This window comes from Ahaetulla prasina, chromosome 2 (assembly GCF_028640845.1).
Source record: "Ahaetulla prasina isolate Xishuangbanna chromosome 2, ASM2864084v1, whole genome shotgun sequence".
In the NCBI taxonomy this organism is placed as follows: Eukaryota; Metazoa; Chordata; class Lepidosauria; order Squamata; family Colubridae; genus Ahaetulla; species Ahaetulla prasina.
In genome coordinates this window covers 1,478,908-1,496,552 of record NC_080540.1, presented here as the reverse complement: position 1 = coordinate 1,496,552, position 17,645 = coordinate 1,478,908, and the positions used below count along the sequence as shown (strand labels likewise).

The 17,645-nt window shown below is 46.4% G+C and overlaps 2 protein-coding genes across 2 annotated transcripts in view; one reads left to right on the top strand and one right to left on the bottom strand.

Annotated features, from left to right (window-relative positions):
- Positions 1–17,645, bottom strand: part of LOC131192754 (zinc finger protein with KRAB and SCAN domains 7-like) — a 269,595-nt gene that overhangs the window by 152,803 nt on the left and 99,147 nt on the right. The window lies entirely within an intron of this gene.
- LOC131193554 (zinc finger protein 420-like) overlaps positions 3,399–17,645 on the top strand; it is a 30,624-nt gene continuing 16,377 nt past the window's right edge. Inside the window, exons 1-3 of the mRNA XM_058173833.1 lie at positions 3,399–3,560; positions 3,830–3,938; positions 4,095–4,205. Coding sequence (XP_058029816.1) covers positions 3,399–3,560; positions 3,830–3,938; positions 4,095–4,205 — 382 coding nt within the window. The remainder of the gene's footprint in view (positions 3,561–3,829; positions 3,939–4,094; positions 4,206–17,645) is intronic.

Here is a 17,645-nt window from a genome sequence, read left to right as displayed (position 1 = left end):
ATGTACAGCTGAATGTCATCAGTGTACAGATGGTATTCCACTCCAAAACCACGGATAATCTCACCCAGCGGCTTCATATAGATGTTGAACAGGAGAGGCGAGAGAACCGACCCCTGCGGCACCCCACATATGAAGTGCCTTGAGGTCGATCTCTGCCCCCCTGCCAACACCATCTGTGATTGGTTGGAGAGATAGGATGAGAACCACCGAAAAACGGTGCCCCCCCACTCCTAAACTCCCCAACCGTCGCAGCAGGATACCGTGGTTGATGGTATCAAAAACCGCTGAGAGGTCTAAGAGGACCAGGGCAGAGGAATAACCCCTGTCCTGAGCCCTCCAGAGATCATTCACCAAGGCGACCAAAGCCATCTCCGTGCTGTACCCGGGTCGAAAGCATGGAGTGCTGGTTGATTAAAAGGGAGGAAAAGAGTATCCAGTCTGAACTAGATTAAGTTCGAAGTGTGGACAGACCACAAGAACCTTGAGGCCCTAAAAACCCCTCAAAAGCTCTCCCCTAAACAGGTTCGATGGGCTCAATACTTCAAGCGATTTCACTTCAACCTCAAATACATCCCAGGGGGCCAGAACCTACTAGCTGACGTCCTCTCGAGAAAGCCCCAATTTGATAGCCGACGAGAGGAAATAATGCATGCCTATGATTCCTGAAACCCAACCAGCGGGCCAAGCTCGTGATCGGGCGCAACCACGCCGTGGTACCAATATCCCAGAGGGCAAGTTATTGACGGAGCTAAAATCGGCCCTTAAGACAGATGCCTGGCTCAAAGATAACCTAACGAACTTGTCCCTAAGGGAAGGACTAGCTTGGAAAGGGAGCAAGATTTATGTACCATCCAGTATGTGGCTCATGGTACTGCACAAAAGCCCTGACTCGCGGCTTGGAGGCCACTTCGGGTTTTTAAAAATCCTCCATTGACTAGGAGACAATTCTGGTGGCCAAAAATGAAAACTGATGTAGAAGACTATGTGAGGAGCTGTGCCACCTGGCCACCATGAAATTCAGACCAGGGAAACCCCCTGGTCTTCTCCAGACTGTGGCCGAGCCCATAAGGCCCTGGGAAGAAATTGCTATGGATTTCATCGTTGAGCTCCCTGCCAGCGGAGGGAATACAGTGATATGGACGGTTGTTGATTTGTTTTCCAAACAAGCCCATTTCACCACCTGCAGTGGGTTACCGTCGGCGAGGAAATTGGCGAAGCTCTTCTTGAAGTACATTTTCAGACTACTTGGCGTTCCAAAGAGGATAATATCAGACCGCGGAGTCCAGTTTACAGCTAAGTTCTGGAAGGACTTCCTACGGTCCATTGGGTCATCCCAGGAACTTAGCTCTGCTTTTCATCCTCAGACTAACGGAGCTGCCGAAAAATTGAACTCGATGTTGGAACAGTATATTCGGTGTTATGTAAACTATTAAACTGGGCAGACCTGTTACCTTTTGCAGAAGTAGCATATAATAATGCCGTACACAGTAGCACGGGATTAACTCCTTTTCAGCTAACCACCAGCATGGGTTTGTACCGATGCCTGAGCTCCCCGTACACCCTCCCACTTCCGTGTTCCTGACAGACTGGGTGAACCCATTGAAAAATGGGTGGGAGGACACAAAAAAAGCTTTGGCTGAAACAGCTGAAAAATATAAAGCCCAAGCAGACAAACACTGATCCCTTCAACCCCCTTTTCGGGTGGGGGATAAAGTATTTTTGTCTACTAAATATTTAAGATTAAGATTACCTAGTAAAAAAATTGGTCCTAAATTTTTAGGTCCTTTCCTCATTGTAAAGGTAACTACCCAGTTTAGCCTCCCTCAAATATTAGGGAAAATACACCCAGTGTTTCACAGTAGCTTATTGAAACCGGCTAGGGAATCTAGATTGAGACCCTTACCAGATGCTCCCCCCCTCCTTTGGTAATCCAGGGGAAGACCCACTACGAAATTTAAAAAATCCTTGACTCTAGACTATACAGAGGTCGCTTACAATATTTGGTCCACTGGAAAGGGTACCCATTGTCTGAACTTACTTGGGTAAAAAACTGGGATGTAAATGCGGATGTTCTAGTCAAACAATTTCATGATAAATTCCCTGACAAATAAAAAGGTCCTGGGGGGGGGAGAGGGGGTTAGGAGGGGACGTAATGGAGATTAACCCCATTTTTGCTTTTGTCTGTTTTGTATTCTAGGATGTGTTTTCTTCTGCAAGGGGGGACGCCTGTCAGCTTTGGAAGCTGTACTAGGCCAAAGGCTTCCATACGCTGCCACAATTCTCCTCTGTGGGAAAGGAGGGGGAGGAGGGTGGTAGTGCAAGAGATGAGTAGACATAACAACATTTTTCCTGCCGGTCAAGGTCAGGCTGGGTTCGCATCTGGAGAAGGAGTGGCTGGAGTGATGCTTCAACATGGATGGTTGGGGATTGGAGCATGTGACCGGCATAGGGGTCATGAGGGTGGAGATTTTGGGGTTTGTATTACTGAGGGACGAACCAGAATCCCCAGTTTTGGTTTTCATCCAACTGTGCCAGTTTACCTATGTTAGTAAAACAACTTTGAAAGATGTTGGCTTCGGAGTTTTTTCTGCAGGAGGGGTTTTCTAGAATACTGACACAGATTACATCCCTGCTTTAAATTAACAGTTATTAAAAACAATCCCTCAACAGTGAGAAACATTGTTAGCAAAGTACTCGGAGCTGGACTGGATCTTTTAAGGACCTTCTTGGGGGAGGCTCACTCAGACCTCCCCCCAATTAATCCATCTAAGATTTTTTTTTTTTTTTTTTGTTTACATTTATACCCCGCCCTTCTCCGAAGACTCAGGGCGGCTTACAATGTATAGGGCAATAGTCTCATTCTATTTGTATATATTTACAAAGTCAACTTATTGCCCCCCCAATTGTGCCAGTTAGAGCATTTGGTGAAGGAGGAGATCAAAAGGGATCCCGTCCAAGGCTGTGCGGTGATCCTGGGATCTGCCTGATCTCGTCAGCCTCCAGCTGCCCCCACTTTCCCTTCCACACTTCCTTCTGTCCCCATCCCAGGCAAGCTGCCATCTGGGAGTGGGACCCCTTCCCATCTCTTTCCCTGGAAATTGCCAGTTCCTTCAGCTGGGAAGGAAGCCGGATAGTTGCAGGCATAGCCTGGTTGGGGTGTGTTTGTCTCCCTCTGCATTCCCCCAAATCTCCCCCCTCAGCAAGGATTTTGGCATGACCCTGCCAAAGCCTTGTGGCATCCTGGAATCAGAGGGTGTCCAGGGCTTTGGGCATGGTCAATCCCAGGTGGCATCAGAAGTAACCAACTTGATCTTCTGTTCTGGGTCCTGTTGTGTGTCTCCTGTCCCTCCTCCTCCTTCCCTCCAGCCAAGCCCACTATCATCATCTCTCCCACCAAGATGGACCCCACTTCCCCCAACATCCTCCTCCTCCTGCACCATGATGGAGTTTTTATCCCCATGGAGATCAAGGTCCAGTGGCTGAAGAATGGGTGGCCAGAAAAGGAGGGTGTGGCCTTTGGGGAGGAGTTCCAGAATGGAGACTGGACTTACCAGCTCCAGGTGATTTTTATTTTTATTTTATTTTTATTTTTATTTACATTTATATCCCGCCCTTCTCCGAAGACTCAGGGTGGCTTACATTGTGTAAGGCAATAGTCTCATTCTATTTGTATATTTATATACAAAGTCAACTTATTGCCCCCCCAACAATCTGGGTCCTCATTTTACCTACCTTATAAAGGATGGAAGGCTGAGTCAACCTTGGGCCTGGTGGGACTTGAGCCTGCAGTAATTGCAAGCAGCTGTGTTTAATAACAGGCTTCTTACAGCCTGAGCCACACCGAGGCGGTGATGCTGGAGACCCAGCCCCAGCGGGGGACCTCTATGCTTACAAGGTGGGGCATGTCAGCCTGGAGGCCCCCATCACCGTCCAGTGGGGTAAGCCGCTCCACTCCTGCTCTGGGGACCCCATCCTGCCCTGAGAAGCGGGGGGGGGGGAAGACTCTCCCTGTGGGGGGAGCCAGAATGGACCCTCCTGGGGGAAGGTGGGCCCGATCCTCCTGCTCAGGTGAGGCTCCTTCTCCTTCCCCAGAGCCCCATTCCTCCAGCTCTGCCGGGAGCAAACTCTGGACGGGGATCATGGGGGCCGTGTTAGGAGTGGCCTTCCTGGCTGTGGGCTCTTCTCCTACCTGAAGAGCCAGAAAGGTGAGTCTGGAGGGCTGGAGGGGAGGTTGGGGGAAGGGTTTAATTCGATACATGCAGCTGCCTTTCTCAGATGGTTCCTCTCTGGTGCCCAAGGAAAGAGACGGAGGAGAAAGAGGAAAAGGTTCCACCATGGAGGAAAAGCGAAGTCTCTGGATATTCCAGGAATTTTTACCTCACAATGAGGCTCCTTCATTGGGAAGCAAAGTGGGGGGAAATGACGCCTCATCTTTTCTGACAGGAGAAAAGGTGGAATCGCAAAACTCAGGAAGGACGATGGTGGAAAAGGGAGAGGAAGCTGAACTGGGAGGAGGGAAAAAAAACATTTCCATGTAGGGACTGAGGGGGAAATTCCCCTCCAGAGATGAGAGTAGGAAGCTGGGACCCTTTTGGGGGAATTGAAGGTGGGGAGCCTCCGTCCCCTCAGGCAGAAGCTCAACCGGTGCAGGGGAGCTACTCCCTTCCAAACACAGGGGATCCCGGGGTGGAGGGGGATCTACTCCCTTCCAGACATGGGATTTCGGGGGGATCTTCTCCCTTCCAGATATGGGATCCTAGAGGAAGGGGGATCTACTCCCGTCGGGACACATGGGGATTTCGGGGGATCTACTCCTTTCCCAGACACGGGATTTCGGGGGGATCTTCTCCCTTCCAGATATGGGATCCCAGAGGAAGGGGGATCTACTCCCGTCGAGAAACATGGGGATTTCGGGGGATCTACTCCCTTCCAGACACAGGGGATCCCAGGCGCAGGGAGGGGCGGGGAGGAGACCGCCAGAAGCTCTATGGGCTGAAGGAAAAGCCATGTCCATCTTGGGCGACCCCCTTCTCGGCCTCTCCAAGCGAAGCGGGCCTGGCAGCGGCAGGGAACTCGGGGGCGCCTAGCGCGGGGAGGGGAGGGGAGGGAGGGGGGCCGGGAAGCGTCTGGGTCCGGCATCTCTCGCCGCACACGCGGAGCCCCGGCGAGGAAGCCCCGGCACGGGAGGGGCGCCGCGGAAAGAGCCATCGGGGCAGCCCAGCAGAGCCCAGGGATGCTGCTGCCCGACCAGCGCCCCCAAAGGGAGGGGAGGAAGACGCCGATGCTCCCGGCCCCAGAGGAGGAAGGGGGAGAAGGAAGAGGCCAGAAGGAGGAAAAGGAACAATGAGAATTCTCCCTTCTGCCGCGTCATCGGTCTCCGGGCAGAGTCTCCCTTGACTTCGCCCGCTGGAGGAGAGAGTCCGGCGCAGGGAGAGAAGCGGAGAAAGTGGGAGGGGGTCCCTTCGGTCTTTTGGGGGGGGCGCAGCTCAAGTGGGGGGGTTCATGCCAGCTCCGGGGGGGGGAATGTGGACTTCCTTTTGCCCCCCCCCCCGAATCCTACCTGAAGATGGGGGTGCAGTGGATGAAGAAAGCGGAGGTGCAGCCCCACAGCCCTCGAGGACTTGGGGGTCTCTGAGTCGGCTGACTGGGGAGTCCTTCGGCGCCTTCACACACACACACGTTTATTTTTTTTTTTAATTTCTTTTGTCACAACAGTATACATAAACAATTGTCATAGATAAAAGAACATATTTTGAAGAAAATATACATATATGTATAAAAATATGCATCAACTATATCAATTTGATATGATGAAGGGAACAATAGGACAGGAATGGGAGGCACTTTTGTGCGCTTATGCACGCCCCTTATGGTCCTCTTAGGAATGGGGTGAGGTCAATAGTAGAAAGTGTTTGGTTGAAGCTTTTAGGATTATGGGAAGAGACCACAGAGTCAGGTAAAGTATTCCAAGCACTGATGATTCTGTTACAGAAGTCATATTTTCTGCAATCTAGATTAAAGCGGTTGACATTAAGTTTAAATCTGTTGGTTGCTCTTGTATTGTTGCAATTAAAGCTGAAGTAGTCTTTAACAGGAAGTGTTAAATTCGGGCAATAACGAGGCAGGAGACCAGGATAGTGACAACAGCTCTTTACTATATGGTGAACCCAGCAAGCAGGCTGGGGAAAACCTCTCCTTATATACAGTTCTACCGGCGGCTTTAACCAATCAGCAACGTGCTTGTTTCCCGCCAAAACATTTAAAGATACATTACACTCCTTCCCTCCCAGAAAACACTTTACCCCCTATTTACATTATATTTACATATTATTTTTCAACGTAATCACGTAAATAGACTGGGCGTCTCCTGACTCTTTCGGACCTGCGCAGTACATTCCCTGGGAGTGGGTCGAGCTGACCGGAGGGGCTGTTTGCTCCTCTCAGCTCCTTCTCTAGGCCATCCGGCCCTGGATTATTAGCAGAGTCGTCCCTGCTGTTTTCTACTGGAACCTGTGGGCGTCGCTGGACCTCCGGAAACTCAGATAAGTCCTGCGATTTTTCCGGGTTTGAGTCAGCTGTGGAATCAAACATTGTATAGTCAGGGCCTGTTTCAACTAACTCGGATTGTTCGGCTATGCGTTTCCGTATTTGGTCTATGTGGCGCCTCCATACTCGGCCGTCCTTTAACTCTACCAAGTATGATTTTGGGCCTGTTCTGTTTAGGATTTGTCCTGCTATCCAGGTTGGGCCTTCACCATAGTTGTGTGCCCACACTCGGTCTCCAATGTCCATTTCTCTTGTTTTTTCGATTTCCCCCTTGTAACCCTCCGGCGTATAGTTTGGATGTAAACGGTCTAGGGGGCACCTGAGCTTTCGGCCCATTAATAATTCGGCTGGGCTTCTGCCGGTTGTGACACAGGGAGTCCTGTGTTGGACGGCCAGGAAAACATCGATTTTTGTTTGCCAGTCGCCTGGCTTAAGTCTGGACAATGCCTCTTTTGCGCTCCGGACGGAACGCTCTGCAAGGCCATTCGTCGCAGGGTGGAAAGGCGCCGAGAGGGCATGTCGGATGCCCTCTTCTGCCAAGTATTCCTCAAATTGGGTTGCCGTGAATTGCGGGCCGTTATCGGAAACTAGCGTGTCGGGCAACCCATGGGTTACAAATAGGTGCCGTAGGACGGCGATCACGGCCTCGGCTGTCATGGATCTCATGAGAATGATTTCCAGCCATTTAGAGTAGGCATCTACTATTACCAGGAGAGTTTGGCCGTGGAAAGGGCCGGCAAAATCAATGTGTATTCTAGACCAGGGCCCCTGGGGTTTCTCCCATTCCCTAACCGGGGCCGTTGGGGGTAGCGGTCTGGACTCCTGGCAGGCCTGACATTTCCCTACCCTTTCAGCAATTTCTGAGTCCATTAAGGGCCACCACACATAGCTTCTCGCTAGGCCCTTCATCCTAACGATCCCTGGGTGACCCTCGTGGAGGAGATCCAACACCCTTTTCCTCAATTTTTCTGGGATCACCACTCGATCCCCCCAGAGTAGGCACCCCCCTTGAGCCGAAAGTTCCCCCCGTTTCTTTACAAATTCTTTAAAACGCTCGCCCGGCGCAGCGGGCCACCCTCTTTGTACCCAACCAAGTACAGTTCTCAAAGTAATGTCCCGGTATGACGCCCGAGCCACCTCCTTAGACGTGACTGGGCCAGAGTCCAGAGAGTCGATTAACAGAATGGGCGTCCCCGGAGTGGGGTCCTCGATCGCCCCTGGTAGTGGGCATCTGCTTAATGCGTCCGCATGCCCCAACTCTTTTCCTGGCCGATGCTGCAGTTTGTAGGAGTAGGCTGCTAAAAAGATAGTCCATCGGGTCAATCGGGGCGAAAGTGCCACAGGCGTTGGGCGGTCGCCAGCCAGTAAACCTAACAGTGGTCTATGGTCTGTCACAATTTCAAAGTCTCTACCAAAGACGTATTCGTGAAACTTTTTTACCCCTGACACTATAGCTAGAGCTTCTTTATCCAACTGGCTATAGTTCCTCTCTGTCGAGGACATCGTTCTAGAGTAGAAGGCTATTGGGGCTTCTGTGCCATTCGGAAGCCTGTGGCTGAGCACAGCCCCCACCCCGTAAGGGGAAGCATCGCAAACTAATAACAATGGCATTTTGCTATGATACTGAATCAGCAAGCTATCGCTCGAGAGTAGGTTTTTTACTGCTTCGAAAGCCCTAGCTTCCGACTTTCCCCAAGACCAAGCAGTATTCTTTCCCAGTAACTTATGTAGCGGCTCGGCAACGGTTGCCTTATTTTTCAAAAAGACCGCGTAAAAGTTCACTAGACCCAGGAATGCCTGTAGCTCTGCTTTGTTTTTAGGCGCTGGAGCCTTTCTTATTGCCTTGACCTTGCTTTCAGTGGGGTGGATTCCTTCCTTGTCTATTCTGTAGCCTAGGAACTCTACAGATTCTACCCCTATTTGGCATTTGTTCACTTTAACCTTTAGACCGGCTGACCGGAAAATGCCCAGAACTTTTCTTAAACGTTCCCCCAATTCTTCTAAATTTTCGGCTGATACCAATACATCATCGAAATAGGGGACTACCCCCGGGAGCCCTTGCAGCAGTCGCTCCATTAAATTTTGAAAAAGACCAGGAGCCACACTCACCCCAAACTGTAACCGGGTACACTTGAACGCACCTCTGTGGGTCACAATTGTCTGGGCTTCGGCTGTGCTGGCGTCTACGGGCAGTTGTTGATAGGCTTGGGCCAAATCTAACTTGGCAAAAACTTGCCCTTGCCCCAGCGAGTGCAGCAAGTGTTGCACCACGGGGACCGGGTAAGCGCTTTTTTGCAAGGCTTTGTTTAACGTTGCCTTGTAGTCAGCGCAGATTCTAACTGACCCATCTGGTTTCACTGGGGTGACGATAGGCGTCTCCCACTTTGCGTGATCGACTGGCACCAGAATCCCCTGATTGATGAGCTTGTCTATCTCCTTGTCAATCTTGGGTTTAAGGGCAAAAGGGACTCTCCTTGTCTTTAACCGAATGGGGGCTACCTGGGGGTCTAAATTGAAAGAAATAGGGGTCCCCTTGTACTTGCCCAGGCAGTCCTTGAAGACATCTTCGAACTCGTTCATGAGTGTGTCTTTTAGGTTAAAGTCACTTCTGTAGATGCCAGTCACTCCCATGCCCAATGCACGGAACCAGTCTAGTCCCAACAAGCTTGGCAGGGTCCCTTCGACTATCGTGATGGGCAGGGTCTTCTTGTGTGGTCCGTACTCGACGCGGACGGAGGTGGTCCCTCGAACAGGGATGCGATTCCCTTGGTAGTCGTGAACTCGTAGCCGCTGTGTTTGCAGTTTGCGTTTGGCGATTCTCGGCAAAGCTTTCGCAAAAGTGTCCCAGGACATGATTGTGATCGCTGACCCTGTGTCCACTTCTAGTCGGCACGGCACTCCTTCGATTTTCGGTTTTGTGAAGATTTTCTTCTCGACGCGGGTTGCTGCACGGCCTATTATCACGGTCGTTCGATTGGAATTCGCGCCCTTTTTGTTTTGACCAATCGCAGGTTGCCTTGCCGATCCTGCGCTCTGATTGGTTGGTTTGAATTTTCGGCGGGAAGGTTGGGGTGCTCGACAGACTTGAGCCAGGTGCCCCTTCTTCTCGCACCGCCGACATGTAGCGTCCTTGAACTTGCATCGTTGACGCTGGTGTTGCCCTCCGCAACTTCCGCATTCATCCCGGTCTTCTTTGCCCCTTCTCTCGGTGAGGCAAACTCCTTCCTCATCCTCGCCATCTGATTCGGTCTGGATTTCTTCTTTGTGGACCGGGGTTGATGTCGAGCTCGCCGTCGGCGTGAGTGGCTTTTGTAGGGTTTCCGCCGCTTGGGTGGACATCTTGTGAGCTCTGGCTTTGTCCAGAGCGTTTGCCAGCGTTAGATTGCTTTTTGATAGCAGCCGCCTCCGCAAACGAATGTCTCTGACCCCACGGATGAGTTGCTCTAACAGCTCCTCGTCCAAGTCTCGGTACCCACAATCTTTGGAGGCTTTCCTCAGGGCGGCCATGTACTCACTGATGGATTCGCCCTCTTGCTGTCTCGCCTCCAAATTCAAAACGCCGCATTTGGACGGTGTAGGCGCGAAATGGTTCTTCAATAGATTTTGCAGAGTTTGCCACGATACCGATTGTACCGGCGTTGGCTCTGCCAGGGCTTCCGCGATGTCGATGACCTCGGGACCGCAGTGGCTCAGGAAATATGCCCTTTTGCGGTTGTCTGGGACTCCTTGCAGTTCGTTTGCCTCCAGGAAGCTCTCGAAACGGGTCATGTACGTTCCCCATTTCTCCCTGGATGGGTCAAACGGCGCGGGCGGAGTGTAGCTGGCCATCGCTGCGATTCTGCCCTGAGCTTAGCTGGGTTCGGTTCTTTCGTGCGTTCAGCTCGTTCCTGGTACTCTTAACCTCGAGATCCCACCTTCGTCGCCAGTGTTAAATTCGGGCAATAACGAGGCAGGAGACCAGGATAGTGACAACAGCTCTTTACTATATGGTGAACCCAGCAAGCAGGCTGGGGAAAAACCTCTCCTTATATACAGTTCTACCGGCGGCTTTAACCAATCAGCAACGTGCTTGTTTCCCGCCAAAACATTTAAAGATACATTACAGGAAGGACATTACAATAGATGATTCTATGAGTTAAACTTAGGTCTTGTCGAAGGCGACGGAGTTCCAAGTTTTCTAGGCCTAGGATTTCAAGTCTGGTGGGATAGGGTATTCTATTGTTTTCAGAGGAATGGAGAACTCTTCTTGTAAAATATTTCTGGACTCGCTCAATTGTATTGATGTCAGAGATGTGGTGAGGGTTCCAAACAGGCGAGCTGTATTCTAGAATTGGTCTAGCAAATGTTTTATATGCTCTGATTAGTAGTGTAGTGTTTTTGGAAAAGAAGCTACGCAGGATTAGGTTTACAACTCTTAGGGCCTTTTTTGCTATGTAGTTACAGTGGGCTTTGGCACTTAGATCATTTGACATGAAAACTCCAAGGTCTTTAACGGGGTGGGGGTCATCTGTAAGGTAATGTCCATCAAGTATGTACTTAGTGGTTGGGTTCTTTTTTCCATATTTTCATATTTTCTGTCATATTTTCTGCAATCAAGTTTGAAGCGGTTGACATTTAGCTTGAATCTATTTTTTTCTATTTCCTGAGTAGGTGTGCCCCTCCCCCAATCATGTGGGGTCACTGCCCCTCCACCCCTCCCGGAAGCTTCTGCCTTGTGAGCCTTTCCTGGCAAAGGGGCTGCGGGAGGGCAGGTTTGACCCCAGGGCTGTGGGGTTTTTTGACCCACCGCAAATAGCAGGTTGGTCTTCATTCCAGAAGCACTTTTGTGGATCTCAATGGGGGGGAATCAGAGGGGAGGGAGTAGGAATCCCTCCGTTCTTTCCTTCGGATACTCAGACTACAAGGAAGAAAAACTAGATTTCCCCCTGAGAGCCTTTCGTGGATTCGGCCTCTCTCAGCTGCAGGCCTTTGGCCTCCCAGCCCCTCCCCGACTCTGGGGCTGCCCCCTCGGCCTCTGGGGGATGCCCGGTCAGGGGGACTGACCTTTCCCTCCCATCACCCACCAGGCCCTCCCTCCGTAGAAGCTCTAAGCTGCCCCTGCAAATCAAATCGTTTCTAAGCACATCCTACTGATCTTGGCCAGAATTCAAAGGATTCCCACCACTCCTTTGCTCTAGAAATTAGAAATCCTTCAGGCTTAAATACCAGGGTCATATAGGGGTCTTCCTTAGTTTCCCCTAATGAATATAGAACAGGTAGTCCTCGAGTTACAACAATTCATTTAGTGACCATTCAAAGTTACAACAGATTCACTGAAAAAAAGTGACACGACCATTATGACCTTTGTAGCATCCCATGATCATGTGATCAAAATTCAGACACTTGGCAAATGGTTCAGACTTATGACCGTTCCTGTGTCCCAAGGTCATGGAATTGCCTTTTGCAACCTTTCCACAAGCAAAATCAAAAAAACACAACGAAGAATGTTCTTTCTGCGCCAACTCAGAAAGCTCAAACTGCCCAAGGAGCTGCTGATTCAGTTCTACAGAGGAATTACTGAGTCTGTCATCTGCACCTCTATAACTGTCTGGTTTGGTCCTGCAACCCAACAAGACAGACACAGACTTCAGAGGATCATTAGAACTGCAGAAAAAGCAATGGCTACCAACCTGCCTTCCGTTGAGGACCTGTATACTGCACGAGTCAAAAAGAGGGCTGTGAAAATATTTACAGATCCCTCACATCCTGGACATAAACTGTTTCAACTCGTACCCTCAAAATGACACTATAGAGCACTGCCCACCAGAACAACTAGACACAAGACGTTTTCGATACAAACAAGATATAAAAGAATATGGAATATATCTTAAACCACAGCAATTAGATAAAATTTTACTAGGGCCAGACAAAAAAAATATTACCCAAATTTATAAATACTTGCTAGAAGTAGAATTGGAAGAAGAAGTAGTGAAAGGATGTATGATTGCATGGGGCCAAAATATTGGACATAATATAAATTTATCAGATTGGGAGAAAATATGGAACAGAAATTATAAATTAACAAAATCAGCAGCATACAAAGAAAATGCATATAAAATGTTCTACAGGTGGCACCTGCCCCTTCGAGACTAGTGAAAATGTATCCCAAAATGTCTCCCATATGTTGGAAATGTAAAAATAAAGATGGAACATATTAGAATAGAATAGAATAGAATAGAATTTATTGGCCAAGTGTGATTGGACACACAAGGAATTTGTCTTGGTGCATATGCTCTCAGTGTACATAAAAGAAAAGATACGTTCATCAAGGTACAACATTTACAACACAATTGATGATCAATATATCAATATAAATCATAAGGATTGCCAGCAACAAGTTATAGTCATACAGTCATAAGTAGAAAGAGATTGGTGATGGGAACTATGAAACGATTAATAGTATTACCATATGTGGTGGTCCTGCCCCGAATCACGTAAATATTGGTTAAAAATTAAAAAGGGGCTACAAGAAATTACAAATGAACAATTAGATCTAGAACCCGAACTTTTTTTATTGGGGATTTTTTAAAAAAAATACTTGAAGAATATAAAATATTTAATACTACATATATTAACTGCTGCTAGGATGGCCTTTGCTCAATGTTGGAAACAGCCATGTGTGCCCTCAGAGAGACTTATTATACAAAAGATTATGAATTGCGCAGAAATGGACAAACTAACTCTGAGTCTGAAGGATAAAGAGACATCAGTATTTTATGGTATATGGGAACGGTGGTATGGATGGATGGAAAGGAGATATGAATATTTAGTTACTAAGCATAATCAATAGATAAAATAAGGATACAAATATGTAGAATTTAATGTTTGTCATTATTGCACAGATTAGTGTCAGATGAAAAACACCACAAATAGCTGTTAAATGATATAAGCTTTTCTTTTTCCTTTTTTTATGCTTTTAATGTAAAAAAGTTCAATAAAGTATATTTAAAAAAAAAAAAAAGAGGGCTGTGAAAATATTTACTGATCCCTCACATCCTGGACATAAACCCTTTCAACTCCTACCCTCAAAACGATGCTATAGAGCACTGCATACCAGAACAACCAGACACAAAAACAGTTTTTTCCCAAATGCCATTGAGAGAGAAGCGGAGAAAGTGGGAGGGGGGGGTCCCTTCAATCTTGGGGGGCCGCAGCTCAAGGGGTGTGTGTGTTCATGGCAACCCTGGAGGGGAGTATGGATTCCCTTTTGCCTCCCCCCCACCCGGATCCTGCCTGGAGGGGGGGCTGCTGCCGATGAGTAAACGGGGGTCGCAGCCCCACAGCCGCTGAGGACTTTATGGGGGTCTCCGAGGGGGCTGAAATGGGGAGGCCTTGGGCGCTTTCACACAAACACACACACACTATTCCGGGTGGAAGTGCCCCTCCCCCAGGGGTGAAATGCTCCCGGATCGGACGGGGTCGCGCGATCCGGTAGCGATGGTGGCTGCTGGTTCGGAGGACCGGTAGCAAAAATCCCTGGCCCCGCCCACCCCGCCTCTGCTGAGCCGCACCATCTACAGAGGTTGTTTTTTTTTTTTACTTTTAAAAGCCGGTTTTGCTTCAGCCGAAACAGGCCTTTAAAAGTAAAAAACAGCAGAACCTTACTTGTACTCTTACGTGTAGAAAACATGTTTTCTACAAGTAAAAGTAGAGATTATAAGGCACTTACCTCATTACTGATGAACGCATGGCCACAGCCGAAAGCAGTTTCAGATTCAGCCCAGACAGAATCAATCTATTCTGCTAATCTATTTCCTCGGTGATCAACTGGCTGACTTTGCTGACTGAGGAACTCTGGGATTTGAAGTCCACAATAAAATAAAATAAAATAAAATAAAATATTTGTGCAGCTTTCTGAGATTTGGCGTGTTTCTGTAGTGTTTCGCTCTAACTACACAAACACACAAGTTCTCAGAAAGCTGTATGTGGCATATTGTGTGTGTGTGTGTTAGTTGTGTGTGTGTAAAGTGTGAAAGTTGGTTTTTGAGCTTTTTGTGGCTGTGTGAAGTGTGAAGTGCAGCTGCTTTTACATTGTGTGTGAGTCAGTTTTGTGTGTTGTGTTGTGTTGTGTGTGTGTAAAGTGTGAAAGTTGGTTTTTGAGCTTTTTGTGGCTATGTGAAGTGTGAAGTGCAGCTGCTTTTACATTGTGTGTGAGTCAGTTGTGTTGTGTTGTGTGTGTGTAAAGTGTGAAAGTTGGTTTTTGGTACCTCTTACTGTTTTTTTATACTTAGTTTATTTTTATTATTTATTGTAATTGGCCACGCCCACCAAGCCATCTGACCACCAAGCCACGCCCACCCATTAAGCCACACCCACAGAATTGGTAGGGAAAATTTTTAGATTTCACCCCTGCCCTCCCCCAATCCTGTGGGTCAGTCTCCTCCCTCCGGGAAGCTTCTGCCTTTTGCTCCCTTCCAGGCAAAGGGGCCGGTTTGACCTCCAGCGCTGTGGGGTTTTCTGACCCACCGCAAATGGCAGCCCGGTTTTCGTTCAAGAACGGCTATTGTTCATCTCAATGGGGGAGGGGGGAAATCAGAAGGTGGGAAATGATGGAAATCCCTTCTTTCCTTCCTTCCTTCCATCCTTCCTTCCTTCCATCCATCCATCTACTTTATTGAAGTCCGTGGGTGGAAAAGCTCTAATAGCCTCTCTCTGAACTGAAGGAGCACAAGCTAGGACAGAAGGAAAAAAGAAATAAAATAAATATCCCCTTCCGGTTTTGGCTCCGCTTCGTGAAGAAGCAGCTATGATTTAGCTGCTAACTCCCTAGTCTGTAAAGCTGTCAGGACATCGTAAATCTGGGTCCGACAGCTTGGATTCTTTCCTTCGGGCAAAGGAGGAAAGTTGAGTAATTAGGTTTGAGGTTGAGATGCCCTAATAAGCTTTTAAAGCTTGTGGGAAGTTCTCCTTCTATAACCTGATAAGCTCCTGGCTAGGAGAGGCATTTGCCTTTATGGCAAACAAACGAAGCGTCCAATTTCCACGACAGGAATTGATTTAATGATGGATTGGAACGTGGACGGAGCAGAAACTGGAGTTCTAGCACCTGTTTGTAAGAAGACTGTGAGCCCCTGAGGATTTATTTGCTGCGAAGATAGAAGAGAAGAAAGCAAATGGCGGTTTTGTGGAATGTGTGTTCTGAAAACGAAAGTAGAAATGCTTACTAACGGTTAGTGTTGAAATAGAAGAAAGAAGATACACAGAAACATACTGACTAAACGGAAGATATGAGAATTTTATGATTTATATCTTTTCTTTTTCTTTGGGATTATACTGATTTAGAAGAAAAGTTTTTTGAAATTTTTTCTTTTCTAAATATTTTTTCTTTTCTCTTGACCTGTTATTAAGTTTTTTGTTTTTTTTAAATGGCTTTTAAGCAAATAGTGCCAAAAGTGTGTTGAAAAAGAAGATATATAGGAAGATACTGACTAATTGGAAGAAATGAGAATCTTATGATTTATATTTTTTCTTCTTCCTTGGGATTATAGTGATTTAGAAGATAAGTTTTTTGAAACTTTCTTTTATAATTTTTTTTTCTTTCTTTTTCTTGGTCTATTATTAAGCTATCCTTTTTTTTAAAATGGCTTTTAAGCAAATAGTGCCAAAAGTTATTAAAAACTTTGAAATTTCTTCAGCTCAGATTCAAAAATTAAAAGAAGAAATCAAAAAGGAAGTAAGAAATTTTTTACAGGAGTTTTTGGAGAGTCACTTTTTAGAAATAGATCAAAAATTTGACGAAATAGAGAAAGAGATGTTGGATTTCAAGGAAGTGGTGGAAGAGCAGAAGAGGGAAATGAAAATGGTAAAGGATGCAATTGCGCAAATATTAAGTTCTTGTATTCAGATGCAGGATGATCTTGCAGAATTTAATAAAGCTAATTTAGAGCTGCAAAGGAAAATAGAAGAAATTCAAAAAGATCAAAACAATTGGAACTTAGATAATAAGATGGAAGATATAAAGGCAAAGGTAGATAGGGCAGATGAAGAAAGAGTAATATTACAATATAGATTAATGGAATATGCTATAAGGGTGAGGGGGTTGAAACAAAATAGGAAGGAAAATTTAAAGGAGATTTTTACGCAAGCCTTTGCACAGATAAAGGGTGTGAAGCCAGAAGATTTTGAGACTAATATTGAAAGAATTTATCGTGTTAATTCTTGGTGGGCAAGACAAAATAGAGTACCTAGGGATGTGGTTATTTATTTTACAACTAAAAAGGTTAGGTATGAAATTTTGCAAGCCTTTTATAAAAATAAATTTCAGATATTGGGACAAGATATAAAAATGATGAAGGAAATTCCTCCTAAAATGTTAAGAAACAGAAGAGAATTTGCTTTTTTGGTGGATGAGTTTAAGAAATATCAGATACATTTTAGATGGGAAGTCCCAATGGGTTTGTCAGTGAATTTTAGAGGTAGAAAGTATTTTCTTAATTCAGTTATGAAAGCAAGACATTTTTATATTAATGTTTTAAAGAGTGGGAATCCTTTGTTGTTAGATGCTAAGTTAACTGGTTTGGAAATGATGGAAAATAGAATGGGAGAGGGGAGGAATGTTTAAGATGTGAATAGGATGATTATGGTTAATTTTTGGAATTGATTTATTTAGGATATAAATTATAGGATTTGTGTTATTTGCTATTTGTATGGTATAAATCTATAGGATGATATTACTCAATTGTGAAGGTTGGAAAGTGAAATTTATGAATTCAGATAATGTGGATGTAATGATTTTAACTGTTTACTGTTATATTGTGGATGTAGTCTAAATGATTATTTGCTTGATATTTGATTGATGGAGTAGTATTGGAAGATTGAATATTAAATCTTATGACAATTGAAGAAATATATAAGTGATGAAAACCTGAATTTGAGAAGCTGGATTGTAATTTAAGAAATGGACTTATGAAATTTGAACGAATATACAAATGGGCGGGGAAAAAAAATTGAACTTTAGAAGATGGACTAATTTTTAAAATGGATTGTAAGAAGAATGGACATTAAATGTTATGGCAATTGAAGAAATATATAAGTGATAAAAATTTGAGTTCGAGAAGATG